At 43.2% G+C, this 14,630-nt stretch overlaps 1 protein-coding gene across 1 annotated transcript in view; it reads right to left on the bottom strand.

The window, feature by feature from the left end:
• The window catches only part of GALNT9 (polypeptide N-acetylgalactosaminyltransferase 9), a 136,281-nt gene that overhangs the window by 63,404 nt on the left and 58,247 nt on the right, over positions 1-14,630 (bottom strand). The window contains exon 5 of the mRNA XM_034068422.1: positions 8,101-8,298. Coding sequence (XP_033924313.1) covers positions 8,101-8,298 — 198 coding nt within the window. The remainder of the gene's footprint in view (positions 1-8,100; positions 8,299-14,630) is intronic.

Raw genomic sequence — 14,630 nt, 5'->3', positions numbered from 1 at the left:
TCATCCCCCAATGGACAGAGGACCTTGTGGGACCAGAGCCAACTTAACTAGCACAGTGCCAGGCACACTTGGACCAGCTGCCTGTGAGACAGATGTAAGATGCAAAGTGAAGTTCTCTGGGCATGTAAGTGAAGCATCAGGCTGCTTTTCCTTTATTTTATAGACACAACCTGTGTTGGAGCTAAAGTTCACCACCACAGAGAGTAGCACAAGAACAAGACAACACTTCATTTAAAGATTAGCACACAAGAAAACCCCATGAGCTTTGTCAGAAATGAGAAGTCCCCATACCCACATATTAAAAGTAAGTGCCTGTCAAGAGCCATGGATCAATCATAGTATGAAGTCCAACAAGGGACTTCTGGAGTCAACTCTGGCAGATAAATTTCAGCCTTTGTGAGGCTGTTCCATGATTAACATTTCTGTCTCTGCTGGAGTCAGCCTTCAGAAGAGGAGGAATTTTCAGATGAAGAGATTCTGCCCCCAGACCAACAGGGTGATTTCACATAAATCATTTCCCTTCTCTGAGCATCAATTTCTGTATATTTAAAACTATGGTTCTGCTCTCCTTTACAAAGCAATCTGAAACCTGTCACTGAGTGTGACATGAGCAGCACCACATGACAATGGATTTTGAGATCATTTACTATAGGAACACAAGCATTATTTTAATGCAATACAAGCTAGTGACATATGCGGTTTTCATGTGCCCACACGTTCTCTGTATCTCTGGTGTGGTCACAACACCTGCATCTTCAACATTCAAGATAGGAGCTAGGTTTTGCTACCATAGCCCACAATCAAGAACTATAATTAACTAACTTTAAGGTGCAAAACCAAACAAGAGCCTGCAGCTCCATGTTTGACTTGCAACTCAGCTGCAGGTTGCATAGTGCCAACTGCAAGATTACGGGTAGCTATCCTGCAGTCACATCTATGGGATGTACACCAGGGCCCTGGGGACAGGCCCCCAATTTTAGCAGGATCCTGACAGGTCAGATTGCTGAATCAGGGAAACTGTAAAGTCATTTGAGAAATGGAACACTTTTGGACCTGTCGTAAAAGAAAACTGTGCTCCCTCTTGCATTGAAAGGGAGGTGATTTTTAGGCCATCTGGCAGATACAGCATCATTCCTAACGGTGCTATTGTAAAAAGGCATCAGGAAAAATTGAGTTTATACCTATTTTCTAGTAGAATACAGAATGCTCGATCTATGCCCCAAGCTTATATATATACATCATGAAAAGGCCCTAAGGAAACAAAGATGATGGAAAAGGTCTAAACCCTATTTTAAGAAGTCTCCTTCATAACGCACTAATGCGATACTGTCAGTATCAAGTCTCTTTTGTCCCAGATACCTGCCTGTTTCTTCAATTTGTACAGAAAGCCATTCACAAGGTATTTGCCCAGGACATCTGAGAAACGTATTTATGAGGCAGTTTCATACACATGTGAAAAACTGCCCTGGCTGAGAAAATGAGCACATTTTTTACCCATGGATCCCCCCGGTAGCAGCAGGTGGCTGCTGGAATGATGTTATCACACCAGGTCCGTGCTCTCATCAGCAGCTCACCACTTCTGCAGGAGGAGGTTAAAAAGGTTTTGAAAATAACCAGCCAAGATATGGTCACAGAAAACAATTCTTTGCCCCTGGGCCTAATGCACACCCCAGCATTGTAGAACACAGCCCAGCCTAGGGCAGGAACTGTTTGGTACCCTTGAAGAGGTTCATTTGCTGAAGTACTTACCTGTAATGGGCTCTGCTGTAGCACTCACATTACTGGTACTGCTTCAGCATCTCCCTTTCTCAGTATGAAAACCCTTGCAACCACTCAGATCATTACAAGCCTATGCTGCAGTGCACCCTATCCCTCTCATGTTTTTGCTGAATAATTGAAAAAGGCAGTTGTTGATAGAAGCACATTTGATTGGCACTGTTCCTGACAAAGAAGCTGAAATACCTTGATAAACTCTCATGTTCCACCCTTATAGAGTGAGATACATTCCCTGGATCACAAGCTGAGGGGACACAATTCAATGGCAGTTACAAAGGCAAGCATCTGTTGTTACAGATGACTTTGGACTCAAACAGGTCTCTCACACAGACCTCTGCACCCATTCACTCAAAAAGGCTGGAGGAAACTGAGGCCAGATGTCACAAACCCTCCAAAGAAACTGCAGCAGGGTCACCACCACTTCCATCTTCTGCTGATGCATACATTAATAAATCAGGATCTTTGCAGGATGGATGGCATTTAAAGATTCAAGTTATTTGGTAAAATGCATCTTCCTGCTTATAGTTCCTAGACCATACCTGAAGACAGACTTGCCTAAAAAGGCTGAGGGCTCAGGAGCAGACATATCCAACATGTATCCCACTGTAACATCCTCCACCACTGACAACCATATTTGAGGCCACCAAGAAATACATTTGCTATAAAAATTGAAATAAAAGAAGGACATGACCAAGGAAAGCGAATTCAGTGGCTGTGAAATAAAACAAGTCTCTGAGGGAATATTTGGGTATCTCTTAAGTGTCAACCATGATAAAGAAAGGGGGTGTGAGGGGGAGAAACACAGGACATTTTCTTCATTTTCTGACTGATGTATTTAAAGCTAAACACAGCTTCACTAGATGAAGGCCTGAGCATCACTGCTTTGCAAAACTGAGCTGCTAGTGTGGGCTTTCCAGGCCCTCCCTCCCCAAACCCTCTGGAGGCAGCTCCTTACAGCAGTAGGATGCTCCCATGAGGACGTTCCTCTTTCTTTCCTAATGAGGAATGGTACAGTCAGGCAGTGCAGACTGCTCTCAGGTGCTGAAATCTCCCTCTGGGGGATGGATTTTTGCAGCTCTCGGCTCTGACCATTAAAACATTGACTTGTTAATTGAATGGGGGTGGGAAATAGATTTTAGATGTAACTGCATAATCATCACTCACAGTGGAATGCCACCGAGGACTGCCTTTGCGTCTCCCTCTCTCTCTTCTAGCTGTTATTTCTTCTCATTAGACATATTCAAACACAGACTCCACAAGCCTTCATGGCTTAGTCAGAAGAAAAAGAAATGTTTTCAGGAATGAGCAACAATAGCAGTGCAATGCCAGAAGGAACCACATCAAAACTTGCCACTGTCACTGCCTTTTGCTACCTGAGTTTGGCCGCCTGCTGCCACTGCTCTGCACAGCAGCATGGCTGCAACCCCAGCAGCTGAACTGAGATGCCTGTGGCTCTGCCCTGGCCACATCCTGATGTGACGGAAGAACCTGCCTACGATGCACAATGTTGACTTTTCTGCATACCGTATGTTCAACACTTCCATCAGGCTCAATCACAGTTTTGGACATGCAGTCATCAAGCCCACACCCGTAACATCCCTGTGCTTTGAGTGACCCAGCTGTAAGCCAAGTGTAATGTGATTGCACAGCCCAGTGAGCTGGTAACAGCGCTGTGAGCCGGTGGACCCTGACTCTATTTCCCACTGTCATTCAGTGAGTCACCTCCCTCTGCCTCTGTTTCTCCACCTGTGAAGCACACATAATAACACTGGGTAAAGTCTGAAAACTGCTTCAGCAGTTTAGAAACTGAAGATTCCCTTCTAAGAACATTTTAAGCATATAGGGGGATACTTCTGTACTGGACTACAGAGTTACATTTACATACTACAAACACTTAAATATCACCCCTGCTCCCTAAAAAGCACGAGACCTTCACTTGTTGTCATCACTGGGTTTTCCAGGACCTGAACAGCTCCACTGTATCTACCACTTTCAGTACAGTGCAGCAAAGCCTTCCCTTGAATATTAGACATGGATATACGAGCAAAAGCAACTGGGTTAGTATGTCTTAAGTACTGTTCACTAGTCATGGGGCAGCAAATGAGAAGGTGTCTCAGCATTTCACAATTTCAGAGCAGAATGTATTAACCTAACCCACACTTGCCTTATGTAAAAGGACTTTCTCCTTAACTGAAGCATTTTCTAATAAAACAGAGACATTTTTAGAGGAAGGTATCACAAAACAGTAATTAGAGGTGTACTGTTTTTTACCAGTACCTCCAAGGTGTTGGGAAACTTGACTGACCTGTGGAATACTCTGACACAACTGAGGATGCTAGAAGTATCAATTATAACCAACAGCAGCACTCAAAGGATAATGTGTGAAAGACAGCACATATTTTTTTTGCAGCTAAAACCTTAAAATGCAGCATAGAATAGTATTGATTCTGCAGTGGAGGAAGATACAGCATAGTCAATTTGTGGAAATGACCTGATGGGATAGCTGTAAGCATGGGAGAGCCATTGCTCTGGACAATACCTGGGGAAAGGAAGGAAGCTTTATGGTGGTACACATTCCCTGCTGCTGTAGCAGGTATAAAAGGGTGGCTATGAGGGAAGAGAGGCAGCCTATGGAAGAGAGCAGCGCCTGCTATGGGATGGGTACCAGAAACAGAAGACATCATGGCCAGAAATGAAAGCCACTTGCTATAGGCCTGCATCCCGACTGTTTCATTTCAGGAAGATCTCCAGGAACATAGCTTTGTCTGCAGAACTCCAGCAGGCTTTGGCAGAACTTTGACACTCACTTCCCCGGAGAGGTGCATCCTCCTCCTTTACAGACAACTGAGGGATGTTGCCTGGGGGCTTCATCAAGAATAAGTGAAGAAGAAAGAGATGAGCACCAGACTGACATAATGCACATGATATGGTAAGTTTTCCTCTCCCCTTCACATCTTTCTCCCTCTGCCTTAAGGTAAATGCACCTGCAATCACGTCACAGGAGTTTTCAGAGCATACAACAAGTCCAGTTTCCAGGATAATGGCTGCATCACCATCATTACACAGGCCAGCATGCGGCCTGACTTGCACACAAGGAAGGCATGCACACTCCAAGCTGAAGCAGGCAGCACAAACCATCTCATTGAGGGCACATCAGGTGCTAATTTATATCCATAAGCAAGACACATATGCTTTCTGGAGCACCTGATCCAGTGTGTGTACATACACATTCCTACTGGCAGCCAGCTATGGCATATTAAAGCAGTAAGTGAGAACATATGAAACAATGAAATGCAACACTGCTGCTGCAGGAAGATAAACTGGAAAGATGTGCAGTGCTTGGCTGAGTGAGGCTGACTGAGGTCTCTAATGTTACTGGCTGCTGATCAAGAAATCAAACACAGAGCAGTCCATCATAATCACGGCAGGTGAAGGAAGATGAGCCACAGCCAGAGCTCAGGATACCAGAAACCTTCCTTGCTGTCTCAACAGCCAGTAGCATCTTCTGCATATAGAAAAAAAAACCCCAGCTTGTTTCAATGCATAGTCAAACTCATTAGAAACCCTTTGAAACAGGATCCTTTCTTACACAGTTTGTTGTCAGATGATAAGGATGGGTTTGGGCAGTGTGTTCTCAGGAACACAAATGGAAAATGATGTGATGGACACAGTGTGTCAAAATAACAAACCTCATTTAAATCTTCACATTAGAGACATCTTACATCTCAAATGTCAAACATGCAAATGACTGCCTGCAGAAGGCGACTCAGGGAACATCAATTGTTCTGAATTTCAGAGTATTAATGTGGGAAGAAAATAAGAACTGACTTTAAACAGTATCAGAAATCCTTACAAATCTGACACTTTGTTCTTGCTATTTTTTTTCACCTTTGTTTGTACTTCAAGGCCACATCCCCTCTGTCACTTGGACCACAACAGCTGATGTAACATTTTATGGTGTGCATTTGACATGACTGCTTATATGGCGCCCCATTGACTGGAAGGACAGTTCCTGCTCCTTCCCAGCAAGGCTCTGAGTAGGATCACACCACTGTTAGTGTTCAAGCAAGCAGAGGATCAGGCTTTAAACAGAAAACTTCTGAGACAAGAAGTGAGCACATCTATTGTGTAATCCCAGCATAAAACACGGATTGGACTCTAGTTTCTAAATGTCTCACCCAATTCTGCAGGTCGATGACATTCATACAATGCAAACATCAGGAATGCCAGGGCTCTGATCCACACTGAAAAACTTTAATCCCTTTGAAGACCTGGGAGGAAGTATTCAGCTACACCACCACCAAAACTATTCATGGGGTTATTAGTTATTAGCTTTTTCTTCTACAAAACACACAGAGAGACAGGAAACAAACCCACTACTTGCTGGAGACAAAAGAAGCCTTAAGAGCGACAGTGTATCAAGGACTAAATGAACCTGCAGTTTTCATGCTGGTGAATAGCCCTGCAATCTTATGAACATACTGAACAGACACACTGAACAAACACCCTCAGTGTGGACCAGTTTGCACACCTGGCAAACTAGACTGACACAGACTAGTCAAGGTTGCAGTTCATGGTTTGGAAAGCTGGTTACGAAACCAAAATGAGAGTCAAACCACAGTTTTTGGAAAGGTTCTCTTATCAGTCTGAATTCCCCTTCTTTTTGAAAGTATACGTTAAATTTTCTACAACTACTAAGTTCCCATCGTGGATGCTTTCAAATCTCAATTTGAAGTATAGATTTCCTGAACCTTTTCATCAACAATACTCGCACGTTCACTCTTTTCATTACCATAACTACATTGGCATATCACTTAAAAGCCACAGAATTGCACTGTCTTTCTATAGGCAGGCATAACACGACAGCACAGCCAAATGCTTTAACAAATCTACCCAGGTGCTACTGCTTCGGAGGCCCATCAGAAATCAGTGCAGTGTGGCTATGAAGTGGATACTCTGCTCTCCCAGATTGCTGCCTTCAAAGCACATGTTCCCAGGGAGACAAGTGTTCATGGTTCAACGTTGGTGTCACTGCATTTCAGGGCATGTAATTCATAATTTGCAGAAGAGATACTTATGCAATCACAGCATCTCAGTGCTCCTGATATTTGTCAGCAAGGGTTGGGCACTCTCCTCCTTGTGCTGCTTGTTTCATCTGTCTCTGAGCAGTTTAATTGGAGGGTTTCTTCACTTGGGTTCACAATAAAATTGCTGCTCTCAGGAGCCAGCTACTTATGTGCATCAGATTTTAACATCACTCACTGCTTCAGTGTGGACCTTATTCACTCCTGTGTCAGTCCAGCTCAGTGCCAGTACAACTCCAGCAAGAGCTTGAACATAAACCCGAGAAAGCCCATGGTTTATCAGGCCCTGTATTGCTGAATAAAACCTGTTATCCCATTACAGGGATGACATTCCTTATTCTCTGTTAAACAGGTCTGTAGTTCCATTTCCAAAAGTGTTTTGCAGATGCATCTTCCATACTTCAGGGAATGCTTGAGCTATAAGCACTGAAAATTATGTCTAAGAACTTGCTGAGGTTAACCTCTTAGTTCAGCTTTATCCGATATGCGATCATTGTCTCCAGAACAGAAGATACTCAAATACTAGAACAACTCATATGGAAAATGATGCAGTGATTTCACATATAAACTGGAAGTCATGAAGTGTGCAAAACTTTTCAGGAATAGAAGACTAAACCCCTGATTTCAGGAATAAAAGCTTTGGCTGATCTTTCATCAATAAACTGTTTCTCAGGGCTCAGTGAAACAGACATAAAACAATGCAAGGAGACCAGGGCATGTTATCCAGGAAAACTGATTGTCTTATTAATTACTTTCCTGCTTACTGAGGTTTCAAGCTGAACAAAGGGTCAGTGATAAAGGACTGTGCTGTCTTCTAGTAAGCTTGTCATGTAGTTTTGTGTCTCATACACACAATGTTTCACTGGCTTATTACTCACACCAGAGCCCATTGGAAACTAAAAGAATAATTAGAAAAGATCCTGTTGTCCTACGAAGGGCTAGAATGTGTAATTTAGAATCATAGAATGGTTCTGGAAAGGACCTCAAGATCATCTAATTCCAATCCCCTCTAGTTCCAACTTGAACCGCACATTTACAACTACAGCACATGCACTTCTGTGATGCAACTCAGAGATACAACACGTGCATCCACAGCTTTGTAGAGTCATCTGTTTTCTGCAGTTCAATTTTGCTATCCCTGTACAACACCTATAGCCTTGCTTCACTTCAACTCCCCCTCGACAGACAGCTGAGATGGAAGCATTGCTTGTACCGAAATGACAGCACATGGGAGATTTACCTGATGGGAGCTGACTCATCCCCTTTATCGAGCCAGTCCTGCGGTGGGATTATGTACATGCACCAGAGGCCCCAGTTATAGCCATGGGCTGCGTTGGCGTATTGCTGCACTTCAAAAGTGTTGTACTTGATATTGTCAATTGCTGGTAGGATGATCCGCTTTCGATCTTCTTTGATGCGGGTAAGTGCAGGTTCCACCCTGAGAACAATAAAACCAGCAAAATCTTTTACAGCCATCCAGTAATCCCAGGCCCTGCTCTGCAGTCTGATAACACAAAGTTCTCTAATACAGATAGCAGTATTCCAGCCAGCCAGCAGCCCGTAACACAGCAGGATGGAACACAGGTCATCATCATACAAAGAAGAGGCTGGAGACTGGTGTGAGATACTTCACACAGCAACAGCATGTGAATGATTACTTTTATGAAGCTATCCCGGAGTTGAACACCACAAAATTTTACCAAACACTTATTCTGTCAGTTCATTTTGCAATGGACGAGTGTTTAGAGACAATATCACCGAGAGTAACTAAACGGTTTGCTAACGGCTACACCACCAGGATACCAGGTAGCCATTAAATACCTGCTCTTCCTGACAAGGCCTGAAGAACAAAACCCATGCCAGGGATTGAATGAATCTGAAGGTTACTCAAAGGTTTTAATCTTGTTTCCTAAGGGCTGACCCCATCAGATCTAGTCTGAATGACAAGTGTGGCTGCATTATGCCTTCTAAAACCTCTTTGGTGATGAGAAGATTTCAATTGCCAGATGGTGCAAAAGCAGTGAACTGCAGGAAACGTGCCATCATTTCTAAAGGCTTTAAAACAGTGATGTGCTTTCAAGAAGCTACACCCCAAAGTGTTTCAGGAAAGTAAAAAGCTTCAATGCAAACATTCATTTCTGACCAAGGTAGTCTGAGGTTGCTATGAACTTACAGAGAAACGGATCCAAAGAGGCAGCAGACTTACATAAGGGTGAAAAGCACTTCTCAAAGCAGCATTAGAAACAGCCACTGGTTCACTCCTTTGTAACTGTTTTCCCTTGAAAAAAGCTTTGAAGATTTTGCAAAGCTCTCACATGTATCTTTAAGGGAATGGTGGTTTGCTGCGGTTCACAGAGGTAGCAAGATTTGAGCACTGATCTTTTCTCTTTTGTTGGTGGTTAAAAGGCGATTGTTACTTTGTCCTTCCAAGATTGTTACCTCATATTTTGTTTGTTATATTTAGTTTGTGTAGGCCAACAGAAAGTCACAAATATGAAATTAAAGCAACCTCTGTTTTCAGTCTTCACCATCCCATCTCTTCTGTAAGACAGCAATTTCTCTGTATTTGAATACAGCCAAACTATTTGTCTTTTGCATACACAGACTCCATGTTGCTTACATGAGGTCATGCATTGCTTGCTTTCCCTTCTTTTTACCCCTCCTGTTTCACTACAAATACAAGTAGGTTCAGTGAAACCCCTAAGTACTGATGATGAGCTACTTACTGCAAATAAACCATCAGAAACCAATACTGTAAGAGCACAGCTGACAGAAAGACATCGTATCACAGCATTTCATTTGGAGAGAAGTCGAAGAGAGTTTAGAATCCTCCAGAAGAATGGCATTTGAATTCATCAGCTGGATGCCAGTAACACAGAGCATGGAAGTTTTAATGAAAAGGATGGTGGGAAGAGAAGAACAACATTGCAAGTTGCAGAAATTCCCTCCCTGGCCAGGAAGGTTATGAAAGAGATGCTCATCTCTTATGCAAACGCATTGTTTGGTTACTCTACCTGATTTACTCTGAGAATAAATCAATGCATCGCTCATGACTGGAATAGCCTGAGGTCTCTCTTACTACTGCCTGCCACCTGCAGCCTGGTGCAGTACTTCTGCTGACAAAGCCCAACCCTCAAGGTATCAAAGACCTCCACAGAAGCATGAACGTGCATCAGCCCAGAGGATGCACAGTCCCTTCAGCTCAGACATTGAAAGAACTGCATCCCAGACTCAAAAGAGATTTGTTTGTTTCCTGTGGGAGAGACAAGAAACAACTGAGGTTCAGGACAGTGCAGTACATGATTCAGAATGCCAATCTGTATCAACCTTAGGCCACACTCATACATTCACATGAAGAGCCAATGTGACCTGCCAAATCAGGATAAGGCACTTCCATCAATAATATGAGATTATATTTATGAGATTAACTGTTTTAAAAGCCAGTGGGTGGATGTCAGGAAAACTCTTGTAAACCCAATAAAGCAGAGAAGAATGCAGAAAAAACTAAACCTGCTTTGGTCTTTCCATATTGTTATCTCTGTTCATCAGCCTAGACAGCAGAACAATGGAGATGTCAGCCAGACACCCCTCTCCCATCAGGAGCCAGGTGCCTCCATGCACGGCTGTGGTAACCCCTGTGCTTAAGAGCAGCAGGAGGCTCTCCCACTCCCTTCTGGCCTCTGCAACAAAGGCTTTCGAAATACCAAACAATAGATATGGATGTCACTAATGACAAGCCACTAATTGTTTTACTCTTGGAAGAATCCTCCTCTCTGTGGTTGTGGAGCACTTGCAGCAGAAGCTTCATTACAGAACTGACTCCCTTGCAAAGCAAACAACACCCTGGAAGGTCGCCCACTTCTGAAGCCCTTGAGCACTGCTTCAATAGATTTGGTGCAGTGGGCAGGTCACAGAGCAGGAGGATTACATTCTCCAGCGAGATCTGGTGCACATCACAGGACAAAGTTGCACCCAGTGACTCCCATAGCATGCACAACATGATAACGTTTGGGTCTGCAAAGCAGAATAACTGACTGCTTGCCTTCTGAAGCAGGAATCTGTAAATGGGCTTCCTTTGTAAGAATCAAATTGTCATTCTTATGCACTACCATCTGATTCTCAAATGTCTTTGAGAAGCAAAGAAAGGCTGGGAACTATTTCCATCTCTCTTGGTTATACTTCTTCGGCCACCAAATCCTCAAGTCCTCAATTACTGAGATGCTTATGTTGATACAAAGCAAGACAGTTTAACCATCACACTTCATCTTGAAGTTTCCCTTTCTTTCCACAGTTCCTCCTCAGGTGCTCATTTTGCAAGCATTTTACTTTGAAAGGTAGATTAAGATTGTGTAATGAAAAAACCTGAAAGAGACAAAGATTTCTTCTCCCTTAATGTCAGATGTCTGCAACAGACACCCCACATCCAAGGTAATTGCCTCAAACTTTCATTCTCAGAGAGAGAGGCAGAGGTTGGCACTTTTATAATAAGACGCTTCTCATAATAATGTAGACACTGAAAACAGGTGAGATTAATAATGTTCCAGAGGACCTGGTTTTGAATACAAAGGGAATTTAGCCTGCTACTTTGCAAGACAGCTTAAAATCAGACTGCTGAAAGTGTACCCCCAGTAATGGTTTGGGAAGGAACGTGAAAGAAATATTTAGCAGCCACTCTGAATTTTCAGCCCTCAATCATATTTGTGATTCTGTTCATCTGCCTTGTGTCTTGGAAATGCTAATCTGGGTCCTTATTCTCTCCATTACAAGAACAATCCATTCCCTGTGCTGGTGCTGCTGTCACACCAGCCATCACCAAACCATTCCTGTCACTCTATGGTTGACTGAATTCTTGTGTTTTTCCAGTTGCATGGCTTACATTTCTTACCACCTGACTTGGTGCTTTGCATCTGAATGTCACAAGGAGGGATCTCTGGTGTGAAATACAGCAGTCAGATCAAAATACTCAATGAAATTTCATTAATCTCTATCAGTCTATTAACTTGAAATCTCAGATTTTGAACTTCCACAAAATCGGAGGTGTCTAGAAGCTGTCCATGTGATGGAAATTCTGTTTCAGTCCCCTGCACTCAAGAAATACAAATGTTAAATATATTACTACTTCAGTAAGTGCCGATAGCTCTACCCTCGGGTTACAGAAGTAAAATGCCATGCCAAGGCTGTGCAGTGAATTGGTATGAAAGCAACTGCTGGAACTTCATTTTCTCCTTTTCCCTCTTTTCCCCCAGTGGAGGTGACTTTCTCTCTCTGTATCACATGTGAAAATCTCATCCCCGCAGGTATTAGGAACAGTAAAGGTTCAGCATCTGCATAGACTGCAGCAATGTCTAGAATATGCTCACACCCACAAGTAAGAGAGCAGGCTCTGAGTCACAAATGGAAAGAGACAATCTAGTGCAGAGTTGTTCTCCGTTACTCAGCACAACTCAGAGCGGAGAGCCTGTTAATTAAGCATTTTACACCTGAGAGGTTTCACACCTTGTCTTGCCTGATCAGGGACAGCAGAAATAGCAATGGGGCATTCAGACCCAAGCTCCAGCTCATCCCAGTGAGATCACAGGAACATTCAGATCCCAGGTACTGCCCATGCCCTCTGCATCACCATTACTGCTCGTGCTCTGTTCTGCCTGCCAAGATCCCTAGGCAATGGCCAACGAAGGAGGACTATAAGCTTGAACAGGACTGGGTAATGAACTGTGCTTGTATTGCTTATCTTAGGTAATCCATGAGGTACAAGGGGTTCTTTATTGCTATTCATTGCTAGCAAAATCCAGCCTTGGAGTAGTTCTATTAGGCTCAATAGACTTACACAGTGTCTTTGTCTCTGTAAGCTGAGCTGCACATTCATCAAATCCTTTGTCAACATGGTGGGTAATTCTGGCTTTGTCTAATTGCTTCAGGTTTTTCAAAGGATTATGATTAAATCTTTCCTAGTAATTTCTATTTTTTCAATACTAATTTTAAGCTGCTCCATTATTATGCAGATTTACCCATGCTCTTTATAGACACCAGTGTTCCTTCCCATTTGGGTTTGATTTTTCCCCTTTTCTTGCTTTTTCCACTGTGCATCTGCAGAACTCAGGTGCTCCTGGCAGCTCCAGGACTAGAAGTGGAAGAGGCTGCTGAAGTCCAAGTATGTTCAACATGCTGTGCTGATGAGCTGCAGTGAGTTGAGTATCTCCTTTCTGCATAGTCACTGCTGGCAGCAAGGCAGGATTCAGCCCTGCTTGATTAGGTACAAATGTGAATTCTGAGATCCATCTCTGTTTTTCACAGATGAAAAAATATTAGGTTCCTAGCTTGTATGTGAGTCAACATACTTTATGGGCATACAGTAGCATATATTGTTAACAAGTTATTTACTGAAGCAAGAAGAAAAATTCTCCCAGGCATATTCATAGACATGATGGATTTCAGCAAACTAAATATAATGAAAAGATTCAGCTTTATAGGTAGTGGATCACATCATCCAGTTCTTTGTTCCACATAATAAAACCCAAGCAGACAATTCAGGATGGAATTTGAGTGACATAAGAAGTTCCTCCCCTCCATCCTCTCTAAAAGTATGTGTCTGTCAGTGTCCTCCTCTCACACTGCATAGATTTCTGGTGAACTGTTAAAGTCAGAAGAGAAAGGACAATAAATTTAGTTCTCTTATAGACTCCACTAGACAGAAGGGTAATTTTCATTTGGGTTTTCTTTATCTGGAGCAGCTACAGAAATACAGTAACACATGGCTGAAGTCTCACCCCCAGGACTCGGCCCTGTGATTGGGAGTGCTTGGTTGAAGCTACCTAGAGCATACTGCTGTCCCATGGTTTTGGTAGGCTTCCCACAGGCACAAGGATGTGCCGGGAGGAACATCGACAGCAGCTGCCTTAGTGACTGCTCCTTATGGAAACGCTCCCAGGGAGTTTGTGGAAGGAAGCTCTGATCAGATGCAAGTTTACAACAAAAGATGTGTCAATCTGCCAGACTGTTGAGCAGATCCATAAACACAGCACATGCATTTCACGCATTTAATGCTTTTGCCTACCAGTGGGTCAGTTTCAGGATTAACTCTGGATTTTCCAAGGTGTTGAGCACCCATGACTTCAGTGGGAGCCCCAGCAATGCCTGTACTGTGGGCCCCAAAGAATAAGTGCTCCCAAGATGAAGAGATGGAAAAGAGTTATAAGGCAGAGTACAGAATAAGCCTGTAAGAAGATCTGAGAGCAAAGGCAGGGGTCATACTGTGATCACATGGGCTTCTCTAATCCCTTTGTAAGTCTACCTCTGAACATATATGCATTCTGTATTTAATACTGGGCCAACCCAGAGCAGCTCAAACCCCATGGAAAACCACAGCAAACAAATTGTCTGCTGTCTTACATCCTTATCAGGCAGTCGGAGTGCTCATGCCAACAAGGAACTCTGATTCGTCTCAATGCTGAAAAGAACAGTATTTTCCAGGTGAAAAACAGATAAACCCAAGTTACTCATAAGCTACTCACACACATAATTATATAATGCACCCCTGTGTAAAAACACCTGCTGGCTTCAAGCAGACTTTCAGAAGAGCATGACACAGGAATGAACACACATGACCTAAGAGAAACCACACATATGCTGCTGCCCAACGCTCCTGCTTCAATGACTTCACAGCTTCAGAGATGCTTTGCTAACACGCGTCATCTGAGGTTCAGACCCAGAATGCTTTTCAGTTCTTAATTAGAATGATTGTACTACAGCTTGTTAACACCTCCTCTCCCT

The sequence above is a fragment of the Melopsittacus undulatus genome, chromosome 12 (genome assembly GCF_012275295.1).
Source record: "Melopsittacus undulatus isolate bMelUnd1 chromosome 12, bMelUnd1.mat.Z, whole genome shotgun sequence".
Lineage (NCBI taxonomy): Eukaryota > Metazoa > Chordata > Aves > Psittaciformes > Psittaculidae > Melopsittacus > Melopsittacus undulatus.
The sequence above is the reverse complement of the archived record's forward strand: the minus strand, read 5'-3'. Positions and strand labels throughout refer to the sequence as shown.